At 45.2% G+C, this 19,809-nt stretch overlaps 1 protein-coding gene across 5 annotated transcripts in view; it reads right to left on the bottom strand.

The window, feature by feature from the left end:
- Positions 1–19,030, bottom strand: part of IQSEC2 (IQ motif and Sec7 domain ArfGEF 2) — a 160,414-nt gene extending 141,384 nt beyond the window's left edge. For 4 of the 5 annotated variants that reach the window (XM_073639956.1, XM_073639957.1, XM_073639958.1 and 1 more), the window contains exons 1-2: positions 18,411–19,030; positions 663–728 (exon numbers count right to left, since the gene is read on the bottom strand). In XM_073639956.1, the coding sequence (XP_073496057.1) occupies positions 663–728; positions 18,411–18,889 (545 nt within the window). In that variant the 5' untranslated portion in view covers positions 18,890–19,030. The remainder of the gene's footprint in view (positions 1–662; positions 729–18,410) is intronic. The other variant, XM_073639960.1, reaches the window with a different exon arrangement.
- Positions 19,031–19,809: the final 779 nt, after the last annotated feature.

Here is a 19,809-nt window from a genome sequence, read left to right as displayed (position 1 = left end):
GACCGCTAAGGCCAGTGATTAGCTGCAGTGCTCAAATAAAAAAAAGTGACCGACATCAGTGCTAAAGGATTGGAAGGGCAATCCGGGACCACATCATACTGGTATTATGAGCAAATGGGCTCAGAGTAATGCTCACACTGATCTGGTAGCTCTACAATAGGATACTGATTGCACAATTTGATAGGGATGACTTCTACATTACATCTCCATGACAAAACAGACTATGGAGTCCAAGGGTCAAGAATTATCTGTCAACCCTACAAATCCCATTATCCTAGGTTTTTTGACCATTGATATGGTGATTAATGCATGATATTTGGGGTGGGTTTGACTAATGGGACCCCAATTGACTCCGTGTGTGAATGGGCCAGTAGTGAGCACCAATGAACAGCAGTGAGCACTAGGGAACCGCCAATCCTATAGACGATGAATGGTCCATTCATCGTCTATAGGATTGGCGGTTCCTTAGTAGACGTTACCCTATAATTCCCCACTCTCGAACCCTCAGTGATTGGCTCATAAATGATATAGGATAAATGTACAGTCGGATAAGTCCTGGATTCATCGCCTTACTTGCAGGAACGAGACGATCCCTCCCCTTTAAATTCACCTTGTTTTATGCCTTTCAGTCCTCCCACAATCCCATGCACCTCGGCACTCACCTATCCAGAAGGGACATAGAAAACTGTTCATCCGGGGCCTCCTGGTACACGGACATAACACCACAACTAAAACAAAAGACAGAAATACGGTGACACAGCAGTAGAGGGTGGGCATGTAACAATGCAGATATACATGTCATATGGGGTCCGGGACAAACCCCTAGGGACAACGTTTCCCTAACAGATTATTCTCATATTAAACAGATTTATAACTTCAGTTATCTTTAGTCTGGTCATGAAGCCCGTCATGTACACCGTGCCCGTGCCAGCAGGCAACTATAAAAAAAGCGTGGAGAAACCAGCCTTACAAGGGAAAAAAAGACCAAAAAAAAATAAAACGGCCATATACGGAAGCAAATAGAAAAAAGTACCGAAATACACCATGCAAAGTCCGGCCCCGCAGAGATCCTGACGAGTGGGCGACGTACCCCGTAACACTCAGATTCCAGCGCATGGCACAATATATACGCCAACTTGGCACTGCGTTTCCAGCAGACTCCGCCATGCCAACACAGAAAACTAAAATCAGCTTGCTTTCAATAATTTAACCTCTTGCAGGCGGGAGGTTTCGGCTTCTGTATTTTACCATTTCTCAGTATCTAACCGGTTGCTAATTACATCCCCGCAGCGCTAGTTGCCATGACAGTGGAATGCGGCACCTGGTTAGCTTTTCCGCGGCTGGCTCCGTCAGCTCCGATTGTGAATGTCTCACCAGCAAAGTGCTTCTTTGGGAGTGAAGGAAAAGTCTGCGTGGGATGGCGAGTGAATTTAGTGATAGGTTACGGCTGACGGGACATCAAGTGAGAGGAAGCGTGTGGGGGCGCGGAGGAACGGAGGGGACAGAGACCGACGGGGGTCCGAGGGTACAATGGCTGGGGAGGGACGCCGCGTTTGATTCATCTGCAGAAAACACGCACAGATGGGTCATTCTTCTGACTACAAGAAAAGCAAAAGGCCGTCATTATGGTGGAGGTTTCACCTACACACGGCAGAGGCGGCCATTAATCAGCAGCATTTTTATTTTTAAGCAACAGACAAGTGGACGATTTACCCAATCTCATACAGAAATCTGCAGCGGAAATGGACCTTCGATGCGGATTTAAAAAAAAAAAAAAATTGCAGAATGTCAATTAATGCTTCGGATGCTTATGGCAAATTTGGCGTCGGAAAATTTGTACGCGTGAATGGGATCATATGTCGCCAATTACTGGAGCTGAAAAAGGCATCCCTTTAGTCGGCCCAGGTATCACTACCTACGGCCCCATTCACACGTCTGTTTGCTTCTGACAACAAGCATTGATCTTGAAAAAAAGTAGATTTGAAAGTTGCACAACTTTTGATAACGCAACAAGGTAAAAGGCTGAGGACATGGAAAAGTGATTTCTACACGATAGCAATTTCCTACGTTTTAGGCGGCAATCTCCATTCCTTCATTCATTTTCACACCACTTAATAAGCAGCTATTGATTTTTCTCTGGTGGGAGTTTCTCTCCCAGTAATATAGACTGGATGTGAGGTTTGTGTGCTCTCCCAGTAATATAGGCTGGATGTGAAGTCTGTGTGCTCTCCCAGTAATATAGGCTGGATGTGAGGTCTGTGCACTCTCCCGGTAATATAGGCTAGATGTGAGGTCTGTGCACTCTCCCGGTAATATAGGCTGGATGTGAGGTCTGTGTGCTCTCCCAGTAATATAGGCTTGATGTGACGGCTGTGTGCTCTCCCAGTAATATAGGCTTGATGTGACGGCTGTGTGCTCTCCCAGTAATATAGGCTTGATGTGACGGCTGTGTGCTCTCCCAGTAATATAGACTAGATGTAAGGTCTGTGTGCTCTCCCGGTAATATAGGCAGGATGTGAGGTCTGTGTTCTCTCCCAGTAATATAGGCAGGATGTGAGGTCTGTGTTCTCTCCCAGTAATATAGGCTAGATGTGAGGTCTGTGTGCTCTCCCAGTAATATAGGCTAGATGTGAGGTCTGTGTGCTCTCCCAGTAATATAGGCAGGATGTGAGGTCTGTGTGCTCTCCCAGTAATATAGGCTGGATGTGAGACCTGTATGTATCCAGAGTGCTGCTGTCCTCACTACTCTTATCAGCACAGTTATTATGCAGCACTTTTTTCTTTTTCACATGCTTTATTCCTTTTCAATAGTTTAGTTTTCTCCTCCCTGAGACTGTACATGCTGTCTCCTCTGTCCACAATGTGGAGATCTGTGTATAAACCCTTCCCAGCTGCTATTTGTAATACTTAGAGAAGTGAGGGGTAGAGCAGAGAGCTAGTAGGACCAGGACCAGATATTCTGACAGATTTGTAACATTTTTGCAGATCATTCTGCAATATATATATAAGGGACTTACACTCTGCAGCAGCAAAATGGTTGAAAATGTTCAGTGAAGAATATTTAGAAACTTTCTTAAATATGCATGTAAAAAGCAAATGAGCAAAAAAAAACAACAAAAAACCTGTACATAGCCATTAAAACGAGTTTCTGTTTTTTCAAAACCAGAGTCACCCAGCTGCAGGAGCAAAAAAAAAAACTGTGCTCTACTCACCCTCTCCGGGTCCAACGCTGAGTCGCCGTCACTGCTCCAGATGTATTGTCTGGAGCATCACATCAACAGCGCTGCAGCCAATCAGTGAGCTCAGTGGTTCTGAGCGGCTGACGCCATCAACTCTTGCAAAAAGCGCTGAGCTCAGTTACTGGCTGTAGCGCTGTCAACGTGACAATAACAGTCACCGTAAGCAGCGGCAGAAACTCAGCGCTGGACCCAGGGAGGGTGAGTAAAGGACAGTCTGTATTTTATAAATAATCAGAAGCCGGGGGAGAGGTTTTTTTTCTGAAAGCAAGGTGCAAAAGATGATCTCCTCTTCGAACACAAAGGAAAAAAATAGTTTAAACGGGTGAGCACATTTGTGATGTAGAATCTCGGTGCTGCGCCCCCTCGAACATTAGACTTATCAGGGGAATGCAGTATTACACGGTGACTATTAAACGCGATGGGCGACTGTCACCTGCACGCTTCTTCTCACCCTAATAAGACTCCCCCTTTAGGTTTCATTTATGAAAAAGCTTCCGGCACATTCCCGCTGGTTCTTAGCAGCGCTATGGGGGCAGCAGTAATCCAAGGCTTCTAGATGTGAATGCAGTGGGCGGGCACAGCGGGTGACGTCATTCGCCAGTGTCTGCCCGCCCACTCCATTCTGAAGCGGCGGCAGGGCCGAAATTGCTGCACGTTTCCATTTACAGGTTTTCCGATCCATCAAATGTCAGATCCCCTGGGCCTAAAAGCATCAAGCATAAAAGTACCGTATTGAATATACAGAAAAAAATAAAAAAGTTTGGATAAACTCCCACCTTCCGATGGTAACAGCAATTTGGCTGTTGTAATGTGATAAAGATTCAAATCGGATCCTTCTATGAGACTAAATAAACAGTCAAGGGCACCCTGTAATATGTCTGTACTTCACGAGGCAGCAGACTTCAGGAAAAACATCTATAAAGCCAATTAAAGCCGCACAATATAATTTCACGGCACTTGAAATCGTCAGCACGTGATTGTAGCCTTACTCTGCTGACGTTCCGTCTATTCCCGGGTGTTCTAGCTGCGTCACAACAGCCGATCACCTTAGTCCACACACAGGGCGGCCGACCGCATCTTGGCCTGACAGAAGGGAAGACTAAGTACTACTCTGCGTTGGTGCTATTGTTGGGCTCAATTCACACCCGTATATTTCCATTGTTCTGGTCCATCACAAAAATACCGGCAGTGCTGGACCCCTTCATATGACCGTTATGTAATCTGAGAGCAGCATGATGTAGAGGCTGAGACCCTTATTCCAGCGATGTATCACTTACTGGGCTGCTTGCTGTCATTTTGCTATAATCAGTTTTCTCTGCTGCAGATCTAAGAATGCTGAGCTCTGTATAACCCCACCCACACCACTGATTGGCTGATTTCTGTGCACACTGTGCATAGACCGAAAGCTGCCAATCAGAGCTGCGGTGCAGGGTTGGACTAGGAGGCACAAGACATTAGTCCTGCAGTGATAATCTCCTGCTGATAAAACACTGACTGTATTAAAATGGCACACCGCTGTAATCTGAATCTCCTCCCCTACATCATGCTGCTCTCATATTACATAGCAAAAACTTGCTGACCAATTCCCCTTAGACAAATGGCACACCTAGTTGGTTAAAAAAGGTTAGATTTATATACCGGGAACAAAGGGTTATATCTCAGGAAAGGAGAGGCGCAGGATCAAAAGAAAAACATCGCCGGATTCAGGAGAACAGCGGCATTTACACCGGGTAAAAAAAATACATATTTATGGCAAGTGATGGGTCTTCTTTATAGGGGTTACCGAACAAAAATGTTTATCACCTATGCACAGGACTGGTGATAAATGTATGAACGGAGGGCGATCTGACCGTCCACACATGAAAATCCACATCCTACCACAACTCCTCCAGGGGACACCGATGTGAATGGTGAATTGGGTCATGATTGGGCCCTATGAGAACGAAGTCCAGGACATTCGGCCAGCAGCTATGTATGGGACCCCTTAGGATTCGACAGCCAGGACCCCCATGGTGCCCAAGTTGGAGTGGTTCTGTGTGAATAAAGCTGAAGAGGTTCTGGAGTCTTATCTAGACACCATGGATGATCCAGCAGATACAGCGCATATCTAATCTAAGGTGCATTTGTTTCTCCTTGCTTTCTATAGAAGCATTTATCCAAAGTACCGAGGACTGGCGAAGCTGGCAACTGCATGTATCACAGGATGCCGGACACAGCGAGGCATCCATGTATACAGGAGTCTGGAGTGGATACATCACAAAGGATTAACCACGTCTGAGCCACTAGGAGGCAGGATCCAGGGGGGGCGAGAATGATGATAAAAGTGACTGACAGGCAGCTGTCAAGCGCGGCTGCGAAGAGATGCGGCACACGCGTTATGTAACAACCTGTGAAGGAAATTCTGGGAAAAGACACATTGCACATTTTTCTGAAGCCTGGCACATCGGGTGCAGTCACATGTTCAGCGAGCGGCGCAGCAGAGAGCTCCGCTGTGACCTGCGGCTTCGGTTTATAGGAAATATGCCTATTTAAAGGCAATGGACACCTTCCCACAGAATTTATATTTATTGTCCATTTTCTTCCTAGATGCAAAGTTAAAGGGGTTGTCTGATCTAAACAAAAAAAATATATATATATTGATGGTCTTAAAATAAGACACGTTGCTGCAAACCCATGGATGCAGCATTGGCAGCAACGACTTGTGACTAGCTGCAGCGGTCAGGTGGCTAGAAGAGCAAGACTTGGGATGTTACTCTGATAACGCGCTCTTCTAGTCACCTGACCGCTGCAACAGTCTTGAGACTCCTGAATGGAGCAGGCATCACTACTGAAATCAGCGCAGGCGTCCGGTGCCGGATCCATGTAAATAGGCTTTTTTTTGTTGTTTTTTTACAGGCATGCATGCTCTTAAATAGTTTTTTTTAATTATTATTTTATGTAATTTTGTGTAGGACTATCCCTTTAAGTAACATTCTAAATGTTCTTCATTAAAAATGCTACCATATTTTTTTGGCTGCAGAGCCTGTAAGCCCTTTATATAGTCGAGTGCTCTGCAACAATGTTACAAATCTGTCAGAGCACCCAATTCTCATGGCTTTCTCTTCCTTCTTTTCAGGGTTAGGGATAGCAGCAGGGAAGGAGAGAGGTTGTACAAGGATCTACAGTATACAGGGGAAAAAGTATCACAAGGAAAGCAGAAGAATAAAAAAAAAAAAAAAAAAAAGAGGAGAGAGGCACATGATGAGCAAATAAGTAACAGGTGTGCTGATATAGGAGCATTGAGATAAGCAGCGCATTGGATACACACAGACATGAAATCCAGCCTATATTACTGGGAGGGACGATCCCAATAGAGAAAATTTTGAAACTTGGATCAGGTTGCAAATTTCATAGCAGGGGCTCTGACAATGAATGAAGACTGTAGACTTAAACAAAAAAAAAAAAAAAAACACACCTTATACTAAGCTCAGGAACCAGTGATGATCCAGTGATGTCAGAATGAGGTCTGGCAGCACTCAGGTGACACAGTTATGCCAAATGAGCTCTGCAACCTATTCAGGTAGTGTACAACCCCTTTAAACTTAATAAAGTTGCACTACCTATATGTAGCCACTAACGTGTAAAAAAAGCTTTTTTTTTTTTCTTTTTTTATGTAAAAGGTGTCCATAGCCTTAAAAGGTTTGGCCCACCATAACAATTTATCAGTTAATTACAGCTGATCCCAACTAATGGGATCCCTATGATCCCCTGAAAAAGGATCTGGAGGCTTTTCTTTGAATACAGAAATTGTCTCAATGCACACAGCCGCTCCTCCATCCATTCTGTAAAGGACTGACTGAGGTAATTGTGTGCTGTACACTGCTTTCTACATCACTACCATCAACAATAAATGAAACGGTGGCACAATGTCCTGCACTCGGTGGATCAGCAACCTATTAGCCATTCTATGGACAGGTGAAACGTTGTATGTTCTGTCAACCTCTTTAACCATTGTTTCTTAGTGTCACTGCTCTAACTGAAAAGAACCCCGTACTATGGTGATGGTAAAACCTTATGTCCCATGTCTCAACATCTCCCACCCCTCACAATTCACGATCCATGTGCTTTATTATGGCTTTTGGATGTCATAAATTGCAATCCTATATCTTACTCTGTCGGACCCTTCAGTCCTCTGCTGCGTGGTCATCATTCATATGAATAGCATATTCATGTAATACCACGTGAGGCAATACCCAATTCTTTAAACAAGTCATTTCAAGAAATGGGTATTAAAGAAATCAGTAAGTTGATCCCTATCTGTTTAATTTTTTTGACATTTTTTCAGAGCAATTTAAAGGTTATTCCCCAAATCACTACAGATAGAGGACAACTTACTGATCGCGGGGGACACGATCGCTCTGACCTCTGGAGTACCATCTTGAATGAAGCAGGGAGTGCGCATGCTCATCCCCTGCTCCATCCATTTGGGGGGCGTGCGCATGCTCATCCCCTGCTCCATCCATTTGGGGGGCGTGCGCATGCTCATCCCCTGCTCCATCCATTTGGGGGGCGTGCGCATGCTCATCCCCTGCTCCATCCATTTGGGGGGCGTGCGCATGCTCATCCCCTGCTCCATCCATTTGGGGGGCGTGCGCATGCTCATCCCCTGCTCCATCCATTTGGGGGGCGTGCGCATGCTCATCCCCTGCTCCATCCATTTGGGGGGCGTGCGCATGCTCATCCCCTGCTCCATCCATTTGGGGGGCGTGCGCATGCTCATCCCCTGCTCCATCCATTTGGGGGGCGTGCGCATGCTCATCCCCTGCTCCATCCATTTGGGGGGCGTGCGCATGCTCATCCCCTGCTCCATCCATTTGGGGGGCGTGCGCATGCTCATCCCCTGCTCCATCCATTTGGGTGGGCGTGCGCATGCTCATCCCCTGCTCCATCCATTTGGGGGGGCGTGCGCATGCTCATCCCCTGCTCCATCCATTTGGGGGGGCGTGCGCATGCTCATCCCCTGCTCCATCCATTTGGGGGGGCGTGCGCATGCTCATCCCCTGCTCCATCCATTTGGGGGGGTGCGCATGCTCATCCCCTGCTCCATCCATTTGGGGGGGTGCGCATGCTCATCCCCTGCTCCATCCATTTGGGAGGGTGCGCATGCTCATCCCCTGCTCCATCCATTTGGGAGGGTGCGCATGCTCATCCCCTGCTCCATCCATTTTGGGGGGGGATGCGCATGCTCATCACCTGCTCCATCCATTGTCAATAGGACTGCCAGAAATAGTCTAGTACAAAGCTCTGTCTTCCCCGGTAGTCCCATAGACAATGAATGGAGCGAACCTCTAATACATACAGGAAGAGGCTCCAGAGGGCAAATCCCCCTACAATCCAAAAGTTTTCCTGGGCAAAAGGGATAACTTGTGATTTTAGGAATAACCCTTTAACTAATTAAAGCCGCAAGGTAATTGCTTGCTCTGGGCATCCAAGACAGTCATATATCTCTGTTCTTTGACAGTCTTGGCAGCAGCTTCCTGGCGCTAATTGCTAAAGGTAATTTTGCCATTCACACCTCTGCAGTGCCCAGCGACTACGAACAAATCATGTCAAAAGGAAAAGAACATAGAAAAAAAGCAAAGTATAAGCTAAAAAGCAACCAGTGTCCGGCGAGCAAACGCTGCGACATCACTCCGGCGTAGAATCAACAAATCTCATGTCAGTCCGGCATCATTACTTATTAATAGCGGGTTTTTTTGTTTGTTTTTTTTTCCCATATAGTAAAGAATCCGTTTGACAGATTCTCCACAGGGTATTCAGGCCGTGGGGCACAAAATATGTTCACAGAAGTCGGAAAGCGACATGTACAGAACCAGGAGGTGAGGAGCAATTACTCATCATATGGGGCATGCATTCATATTCTGTGACAGCACTCACAAGACTGCCCCGGTATGTCAGCTCCGGTATGTCGGCTCCGGTGCGCCGTCACGTTCTGCTGTATGCAGCAGTGAGTAATACATTCCTGAGCTCCCGCAATCCTCGCCCCCCGTCCACGGCCGGGAACGCGTCACCATGAATGCAGCTTAAAGAGCTGATGCTATATAGGGGATGGAAGCAAATATCGACACTTTACTCCAAACAGAATTTCAGTGTAAAAAGGGCTCTAATTGGGTAAGTTTAACCCCTCCATGATCAAGCAATTCTTTTTTTTCATTCTTTTTGCATCTGCTCTTTCTACCCCTTTTTCCAAGGCCCATAGCCTTTTTATTTTTTCCCCCTCCATCAACATAAGTCTTGTTTTTTTGCTGCACAAGCTGTAGTTTTGAATTAAACCATTTAATTAACATGGGGGGAAAAATTGCAGTAAAATAATGGGGGTGGTGGGGGGGTGCAATTTTGCAACATTTCTTTTTGAGAGGCTTTTACAAAATACATTGCGCGGTAAAAATGACTCCGCGACATAATCCTCCAGATAAGTGTTGTATTACCATAATTGTACTCAGGGGGTTTTTTTGTTTGTTTTTTTAGTGAAACTATTTGTAAAAAAATAAAAATTTAGATCTTTTTCATTGCGTGATCAGCAGGTTGTTTTACTGGTACCATTTTGGCGTACATACAATGTTTTGATCGCTGTTTACTGCCTTTTTTGGGGGGCGAGGGAGAGGTGTGCCAACTAAAAAATATTAAATTCTCATGTTTCTCATTGTTTTTGCTTTAAAGGCATTTACCGCACTAATTAACTATCGTAATTTTATTTTTAGAAAGACTGGACTTTTACAGAACTGATGATACCGAATGTTTTTTTTTTTCTTTTATTTATTTTTAAACTGGAAAATATTTTTAAAACCAGGAAAAAGGAAAGGATGGGGTGATTTTAATTTTTAGAACTTTTTTAGATGTATTTTTTAAACTATTATTTAATTCTTTTTAGGGACTTGAACCTGTGATCACATGTTCTATATACCGGTAATACAATACCATAGTATTGCAGTATACAGGGAAAATGATGGTCTCCTATGGAGCTTAGCATTCTGATGAAGCCCATCCACAGGCTAAGAAGGCAGCCATAGCGGATCATCATTATCCCATCACGCTACGAGTGGATCGACCCACCTTAAGTACTGCAGAATGGAGACATTTGCCACAGATTCTAGGAAGTAGCCTTTGACTGGGTTTACATGAGTTTCGAAAAATTATTTTATAGTAAATCGGCCTCAAAAATTGCTTCAAAAGGGGAATTCCTATCTCCAAGATCCTATCTCAATATGTAATAGGTGTAGCTTCAATTAGAAAATGTAGTATAGTTCTCCTGATAAGATATGTCCCTTACCTCATGTGCAGGGCATTGCAGTAGCTTACGTATCCATGGTTACAACCACGCATATAGTGACAGTTAGCGGTTAGTGGTCGTAACCATGGATACCTAAGCTAATGCAATGCCCTGAACATGGGGTGAGTGACAGTGAAACAGAAGAACTATACTACAGTGAAGGAAATAATTATTTGATCCCTTGCTGTTTTTGTAAGTTTGCCCACTGACAAAGACCTGAACAGTCTAAGGGAAGGATAATTTTAACATTGAGACATAGAATATCCCCTAAAAAAAAAAAAAAAAAAAAAAGAAAAATCACATTGTATAAATTAGATACATTTATTTGCATTTAGCAGTGAGAAATAAGTATTTGATCCCCTACAAACCATTATGAGTTCTGGCTTCTACAGACCAGTTAGACGCTCCTAATCAACTCGTTACCTGCATTAAAGACAGCTGTCTTACATAGTCACCTGTATAAAAGACTCCTGTCCACAGACTCAGTCAGACTAACCTCTACAACATGGGCAAGACCAAAGAGCTTCCTGAGGATGTCAGGGACAAGATCATAGACCTGCACAAAGCTGGAATGGGCTACAAAACCATAAGTAAGACGTTGAGCGAGAAGGAGACCACTGTTGGTGCAATAGTAAGAAAATGAACGAAATACAAAATGACTGTCAATAGACATTGATCTGGGGCACCATGCAAAATCTCACCTCGTGGGGTATCCTTGATCATGAGGAAGGTGAGAGATCAGCCTAATACTACACGGGGGGGGGGGGGATCTTGTTAATGATCTCAAGGCAGCTAGGACCACAGTCACCAAGAAAACCATTGGTAACACATTACGTTTTAAAGGTTTAAAATCCTGGAGTGCCCGCTACGTCCCACCTGCTGAAGAAGGAACATGTGCAGGCCCATCTGAAGTTTGCCAATGAACACCTGGATGATTCTGTGAGTTACTGGGAGAAGGTGCTGTGGTCAGATGAGACAAAAATTGAGCTCTTTGACATTAACTCAACTCGACGTGTTTGGAGGAAAGAGGAGGATGAGTACAACCCCAAGAACATCATCCCAACCGTGAAGCATGGTGGGGGAAACATTATACTTTGGGGGTGCTTTTCTGCAAAGGGGATATAACAACTGCACCGTGCTGAAGGGAAGATGGATGGGGTCATGTATCGCAAGATTTTGGCCAACAACCTCCTTCCCTCAGTAAGGGCATTGAAGATGGGTCGTGGCTGGGTCTTCCAGCAAGACAATGACCCAAAACATGCAGCCAAGGCAACAAAGGAGTGGCTCAAAAAGAAGCACAGTAAGGTCATGGAGTGGCCTAGCCAGTCTCCAGACCTTAATCCCATAGAAAACTTATGGAGGGAGTTGAAGCTCCGAGTTGCCAGGCGACAGCCTCAAAATCTTAATGATTAATCTTAAAGATGATCTGCAAAGAGGAATGGACCAAAACTCCTCCTGACATGCGCGCAAACCTCATCATCAACTACAAAAATCGTCTGACTGCTGTGCTTGCCAACAAGCGTTTTGCCACCAAGTATTAAGTGTTGTTTGCCAGAGGGATCAAATACTTATTTCTCACTGCAAAATGCAAATAAATGTATCTAATTTATACAATGTGATTTTCTTGATTTTTTAGGGATATTCTATCTCTCAATGTTAAAATGAACCTACCCTTAAAATTATAGACTGTTCATGTCTTTGTCTGTGGCAAACTTACAAAAACAGCAAGGGATCAAATACTTATTTCCTTCACTGTATATTTCTAATTGGAGGTATTTGCTAATATTATTACTACACCTATTACATATTGGGACAGGATCTTGGAGATAGGAAGAGAATTCTGACTTGTGTTTTTTGTTTAAAGAGGTATTCCTATTTATTTCAATGTTTATTTCATTCTGTTCAAATGTGAAGTTTTTCCAGCTTTTTTCTTTCAATCAGGTATTAAAAACCACTAAAGGAAAATAAAAAATTTCTTTGAGGAAATTCATGATGGAAACCGCTCCAAACTTAATACTGTCAAGTCAGAAGGCTGCAAAACACCATGTGGAAAGAAGAAAACAGCTTAAAAAATCCCGTGAAAAGTCATACATCCTGTTCTGGACATGCAGATGTGTGACCGCTGCAGCCAATGATTGGACATAGTGTTGATGAGGTGGTCACCGCTGAGGGCAGTGATTGGCTGCAGAGGTCACGTCTGGCCGGAATATGTATATGTTATCTGTATCTAGCAAAAATTGTGGTTTCCGCTCCCAATTCAATAGCGAATGCAGCTGAAATTATTTTTTTTAAAAATGCAGCAGTTGCCCATAGCAACCAGATTACAGCGGCCGTAGAAAATTAAAGCAACTATATGATTGGGTGCTATGGCCAAGGACATGTTTCATTTGCGCCAATTTCAGTAATTCTCACAAATATTTTTATTTTAATGCGGTGGTTAGCGCGGATCCCTGAGGCACCATTACTATCAAACGTGACAGTGGCCTCAAGCATTCATCTATAGTGCCGCCATATTTATCTTTAGACTCTAGGTACATTGTGTACGAGTCTGTCAGGTGTAGAGCGCTCTCTGGTGCATAGGCCACGCGACACGCAATAGGCCTCATTTATCATGACTGTCTACAAGAAAACCTGTTGCCCATAGGAACCAATCAGAGCTCAGCTCTCATTCTTTAAACAGCTCTGGTAAGTTGAAAGCTGCGCAGTGATTGGTTGCTATGGGCAACAATTCCTCCAACATTTGTGTACATTTGCCAAAGTCCCATAAAACTCCCATCTTCAAGCGTGGAAAATATACCGGGCCTCTACGGCCAGAAGCCAAGTATTACACGGCTGGTTCATACGCCCATGTAGACAAGAACTGGGTCACTCACGTGCCTCGGTTACCGTACAAAACACTTGTAATACACCGCGATGAAACATCAAAGCACCATTACAAGACACACAATCCTCGTCCCCAGAGCCCAAGAACAAATGTACGGCTGCGGAGGAACGCTTACAGCATTATAAGCAAAAGAGTTCTAGAAAAGAAAGGAAAAAAAAAAAAAGACACACTAAAATATATGTAGAATTTTTTTATATTTTTTTTAAATACATTTAAAAATATGAATACCAATAATATCTTAAAGAAGATTAATATCTTAAAAATACTAATACTATTAATGGTAGTATATATATATATAAAAAAAAAAACATTTAAAAATACTAAAACTAAAAATACTAGTAATTAATAAATAAAAAATACTACTACAGTATTGAAGGAAAAATATCTATATCTACATCTATATATCTATATCTACATAGCTCCATTTTACGAGGTACACTTGTACTGCCTATAGCCCCCCATTCCACAAATACCTAAATATTTATAAGTCCACTCCATGACAAAACTACGCACCTGGATAACAACCCCCCACCTCCACTACTACTTCCAAACTGTACAATGCTGAGCCACGCACAACTATCCCTGGTAGTAAACAGCTGAAAAGTCAAAAAGCAAAACCCACTTCATCAGTACATTACAATATATGCAGCAACAGACTAAGTATACATAAGAAGCCCCCATAGACTGCAAATTACAGACCCAGCACTCTGCAGAGCGGATAGATCAATCAAGAACTCCAGATCAATAGCAGTGTCCATCCTGAGCTAGCTGATTCATGCACAAAGTAGCAAACATACAGTACCTCGATTACCACAACACTCACACTGAAAGAACCTAAGACTAAGCTCATGCAAAGTAATTTTTTTTTTGTTTTTGTTTTTAAAAAAGAGGTTTTAAAAGTAGTCTTAGGCTATGTGCCCACGTTGCATTTATGAAGCAGAAAATTTCTGCTGCATAAATGCAAGTCCTCTCCCGGAAAAACGCATGCGGAATTCCGCACGCGTTTATCGCGCATTTTTTCGCGCGTTTATCACGCGTTTTCCACATGCGGAATTGCCTTGCGTTTTTTATGCATTGGACAAAGGCAATTCCGCTTGCGGAAGCGCAAAATTAAATGACATGCTGCGGATTTTTGAACGCGGCATAAACGCTGCGGAAAAATCCGCAGCATGTGCATAGAACTTGCGGAATCCCATTGGGGACCATGGGGTGCGGATATACATGCGTTTTTCAAGCGTTTACGCTGCGGAAATTCCGCAGCATATACGCTTGAAATATGCTACGTGGGCACACAGCCTTAGGCTACAGTCTCACTAGGAGTTTTTGGAGAGTTTTTAACACTGCGTATTTTTGAAAAACTGCAAGTAACCTATTTTACTTAATGGGTCCAGAAAATCTGCAAAATCAAAAACTCACCAAAATCTCATTAGGCAGTGTTCACAGGATGTGTCTCCAACACAGATACATCGCAAACACATGTGGAGCAGTTTTGAAACATGTTGAAATGTAGTTTTTTTAAGTGGACTTTTCATGTTGAAAACTCTGATTTGTTTTTTGTATGTGGAGCGTCTTTTCTAATTCAGTTCATTCAGTGGTCAAATTTGCAGCGTTATTTATAAGCAGAAAGACCCCAAGAATTAATATGTTGCATATCATGACAGGCGTAAAAAACATGTACAAGAAATAAGCATCATGAGCGTTTTATGTGTTTTTTTAATATGGTTTCAGAAGGAGGATCCTTCCAAACTTCATGCAAAACAAAACTGCGTGACCATATGCTTGATGATTTCTTTTAAAAAAAAATGTGTTTTTTTCCCCTGAATTGTTTCCTGCAGCCTTTTGACTTGATGTCAAATGTGGAGGAATCCACCTCAAAACACACTAATTTTTCCCCATTTAGCATTTTTCAAAATCTGAGTAACAAAACCCAAAAGCTAAACTTAGGCTCTGTGCCCACGTAGCATTTTTCAAGCGTATATGCTGCGGAATTTCCGCAGCGTAAACGCTTGAAAAACGCATGTATATCCGCACCCCATGTTCCCCAATGGGATTCCGCAAGTTCTATGCACATGCTGCGGATTTTTCCGCAGCGTTTATGCCGCGTTCAAAAATCCGCAGCATGTCATTTAATTTTGCGTTTCCGCAAGCGGAATTGCCTTTGTCCAATGCATAAAAAACGCAAGGCAATTCCGCATGTGGAAAACGCGTGATAAACGCGCGATAAACGCGTGCGGAATTCCGCATGCGTTTTTCCGGGAGAGGACTTGCATTTATGCAGCAGAAATTTTCTGCTTCATAAATGCAATGTGGGCACATAGCCTTACGAACAGCAAAATGGTTTAACATTGAAATTAATAATAAAGAGTCTGTCAGCCGCTTTGAAGCTATTTTAAGACCGTTTTTGGAGCTGCTCCACCCCAAAAATGTACACAGTCTTTTTTCTGAGTTTTCAGAGCACTCCTGAAAAAAACTCCTTCAAAAATTGTGTGAACATAGCCCTAAAAAGGAGGTTACAACACTGCATATCAGGACCATTTAGGTGGCTAACTCGAGTGGGTTCAATATGGCCCTCATAGGACAACGAAAAACAGGTGCTGAAGGAAAAACTTTTATTGTAGGGTTTTATCATGATCTAAGTGGGTTCTTATTACCAGGGCTGTGATTTGATGCCGAGATACCATGTTTGAAAAAAAGGACCCAATACTTGGTGACAACCTTTATGGCCATCATGGTTCACGTGACCAAGACCAGGACCAGGACAATTCAAGGACTGATATCTCCAGGTAGCTTTTGGGTTTGTGCACATGGAGTCTTTTTTCTCAGTTTTTGGAGCGGAAACTATGTTTTTTTTCAGAGGATTTGGAGCTTCCACTCAGTTTCTGCTCCAAAAACTCAGCAAGTCTCAGTCTGTACATACCCTTAAGATGGATTCGCAAGGGTGAAATTTACTCCAAAATCTGGACACAGGATATTCAAGTTACATCTTGGATTTTGGCCAAATCTATGGCGTAAAATGAGGTGAATTCAACCCACAGGGGGACATATTCTATAATCTGAGGCATAACTTGAAGCTCTCGGACCCCAAACCAAAATCTGCAACAGGGGCCCCTCTTCCCGACCTACAGATACCACTGCTACCGCCACACCCCTAACATCAGTATTTAAGCAATACCTTTCAGGAAAGGGACAAATATCCTACAAAGCAATGGCGCCATCATGCCACTTATGTCTAGACGTGTAAAATCTATATGCATAGAAATAAATAGCATTGCTCTCCTGCCAACATGGGGGCCTCGACTCGCTCGAGCTCCTACCCATTCTGTGGATTACACCCCCATCCGAACAGCTGTACAGCACCCCCACCTGACTGAGTCAGAGTAAAAGATCTGCTTCACGAGTCAGTACACAACACTCATAAGATGCCTCAGCTTGGCAACGATGCCGGTACCTGAAATAGTCCCATCCGTCTCTGTGCTACACAGTCACCGTACCAAACAAAAGCACCTGCATGCCCATCTGTCCACAGAGCACCCTGGCACCTCCACCAGATCCGCCATTATTCTAGATACAATATCAGAACATCCACATCACTGATCGACACGGTGATGGATAGACGTTACCAGAGACTAGAAGACATTATGGGGTCACCACAGACAACGGTGCTCCGTCACCTAAACGTTGGCTGACAATAGAACAACTTTTTACTATTTTAGGGTCCCAGAACCTATCCAGAACTAGAGACCCACAAGGATCACACAATCCATAGAGCCCAACCACCGGCCATCACAGCCCCACAATGCTCGGACTGCACGGCCATTAATGCCCTGCTGCTTCATACAGGACTTGAGTGCATTGGTGTAACTCATACATGTCAAACTCTGGCCCGCGACACCAGAACCACCACCCCTATGTGGGGCCCATTACACTGTATGGAGGACCCTGTGGGGCCCATTACACTGTATGGAGGACCCTGTGGGGCCCATTACACTGTATGGAGGACCCTGTGGGGCCCATTACACTGTATGGAGGACCCTGTGGGGCCCATGACTTTGCCCATGTTTTTCATTGTGGCCCTCTGTGTTTCAGTTTGACATTCCTGGTGTAACTGGAAGCTTACTTGCCCCAATGCAAAATAGCTCAGAGGTCTTTCATAATACTGGTCTTCTCATATGGGCCCATTCGTGCCCCCCTTAGTCTGCAACTCTTGTATCCCCCACACTAACACCCCATAGTGAATCGTGTTGTGCAACTTTTCTCTTTGCTCGCCAATGGAAACAGACGCCGTTGTCACTGACTTCGATCGGGCTCATGACGGAATCGACTGCAACATTCGGCACAGTTCTAGATGGATCAAACCAGAGGCAAAAGTTATGCTCAAACTCGAGGCCTTAAATTACATTTCCCTGATATCCTACATGGTTCGGTTCATCGATCACTGGACTATCCGCTTTAGGAAAGGACGGAGAGGAGGGGGCACATAAAGATTTAGAAAAGCCTTTATTCAACTATACAAAGCCAGAAGTGCCACACGTGCCAATGCCCGAGCCTCTTCCTCCTCCATTGTCAGGGACGATAGGTCACGCTATAGTCAGGTGATCCATTTAAAGCCCCTCATAGCTGTACAAAATAGAGGACCATCTGTATGGGGGGGGGGGGCTTTATTACGGAGCTCGGCAGCTGCAGAAAAATGCCAACTGACTGCAGCCTGTGACAGCGGAGCAGCTCTGCAGTGCAGCACCGGCCCACGGGGGCCACTACATGCCCTTTACATACAGGAGGCATGGAGAGGTCGCTGCTGCTTCTCCTCTGAATGACACTTGCTGGCATTAGCCAACTCCTAGCATGAGCTGAGCCCCTACCTGTCAGGGCATGCTGGGAGCTGTAGTTGAATGGTCTGCATCCATGCCTGGCACTGTGCAGAGCAGCCCCGGACAGATGCCACCTGCGCCCTCCCTCCATGTGCCCGGCACATACTCACTTTCTCTGCAGGGTGGTGGCCGGGCTGTTGGTGGTGCTGTGCCCGGCTCCGGGGCTGGAGCTGCGGGAGGTGGCCCGGTTGGATCGCGGGGTGTCCCGGGCACGGTGGTGGTGCGGCGGGGTGGAGTAGGCTGCCTGGTACCCGGGCTGGTTCTCCCCGCGGTGGTGGTGCTGCTGCTGCGGATGGTGGTGGTGGTGCTGCGGGTGATGGTGATGCCCGTAGCCCCCGCACCCTCCTCCTCCTCCGACCGCTTCTCTATAGTCTGAGCGGTGCTGCTCCGCCCGGTTCTCCCTCAGCTCCCGGTTCTCCTGGCTGACCCGATCCAGCTGCACCTCCAGCTCCTCGATGCGGCGCCGCTGGGTCTCCAGTAGTTTCTGCTGGCTCTCGATGATGTTATTGAGCTCCAGCAGATACTCAACGGCACGGTTCGGGGACTCCTGCCCCCCGGGGTTAGGGCCCGAGCCGGCTCCCCCTTCCATAGCCGCCCGGTGGAATGACGGAGCTCGGGGCTGCGGGGCTTGCTCAGGTTGGGCGGCCGGGCATGGTGCCGTGGGCGGAGCGCACGATGCTACCGCGGCGACTGCTGCAGAGTCACTGCGCACTGACAGTCGGGAGGAGCCGGGGGCGAGAGGCGAAGCGCGTCACTCTCCGCAGGCAGCCAATCAGAAACTGGAGGCGGGACCTGGCTAACCAATCAGATGAAGTGTAGGCGAAACCAGCGCGTGCCGCCCACCTCCGACCTGTCAGAAGTGACACCTGTGGGGGCTGCAGGAGGGACGAGAACTACATTTCCCGTGATGCTTCAGCAAGGAGTGCCAAAAAATGAAAATAAATAGCAGGGCCTGGGCGACCTGTTTAGAAACACGTGGCTACTGTGGTTGCTGTTTACACTGCCACTGGGAAAGTGGGAAAGTATTAGCAGCCCGCTTAAAGGGCAAGTCCATCCACACTTCAGCTCTACAGCTATGCTACACTACATGGCCTTCACTTACAACTCCTGCTAAACCTTTTGATATGGTTGAAGCTTTATCTTCTGCTCCTTGCCAGCCTCTGAGAGTGATGATATAAGCTGAGGCGGGGTAGTGACATATGCTTCATCCTATTAGTGGAGAACAATTATTTTTAGGGGACACAGAATTAATGCACATCATGGATTCATTTTTGGATAAGGAAGTAGCGTCCAAAATTATTCACCAGGCAGACTCAAATAACCTGGGGGAAAGATGTCATAATGCAAAAAGCTTAAAGGGGATGTTCACAACTTTTAAACACTTTATTATTGGGTCCACATGCCCTGTTGCTAAGGTCATCCTCCAGTCGCTGGGCTTTCTCTTCCAGTGGAGTGAGGCTGGAAAGAGACCACTGCAGCCAATCAACAGCTACTGATCGGCAGCTGCCT

This window comes from Phyllobates terribilis, unplaced genomic scaffold (assembly GCF_046119375.1).
Source record: "Phyllobates terribilis strain yellow unplaced genomic scaffold, ASM4611937v1 Scaffold_7__3_contigs__length_470593459, whole genome shotgun sequence".
NCBI lineage: Eukaryota > Metazoa > Chordata > Amphibia > Anura > Dendrobatidae > Phyllobates > Phyllobates terribilis.
The sequence above is the reverse complement of the archived record's forward strand: the minus strand, read 5'-3'. Positions and strand labels throughout refer to the sequence as shown.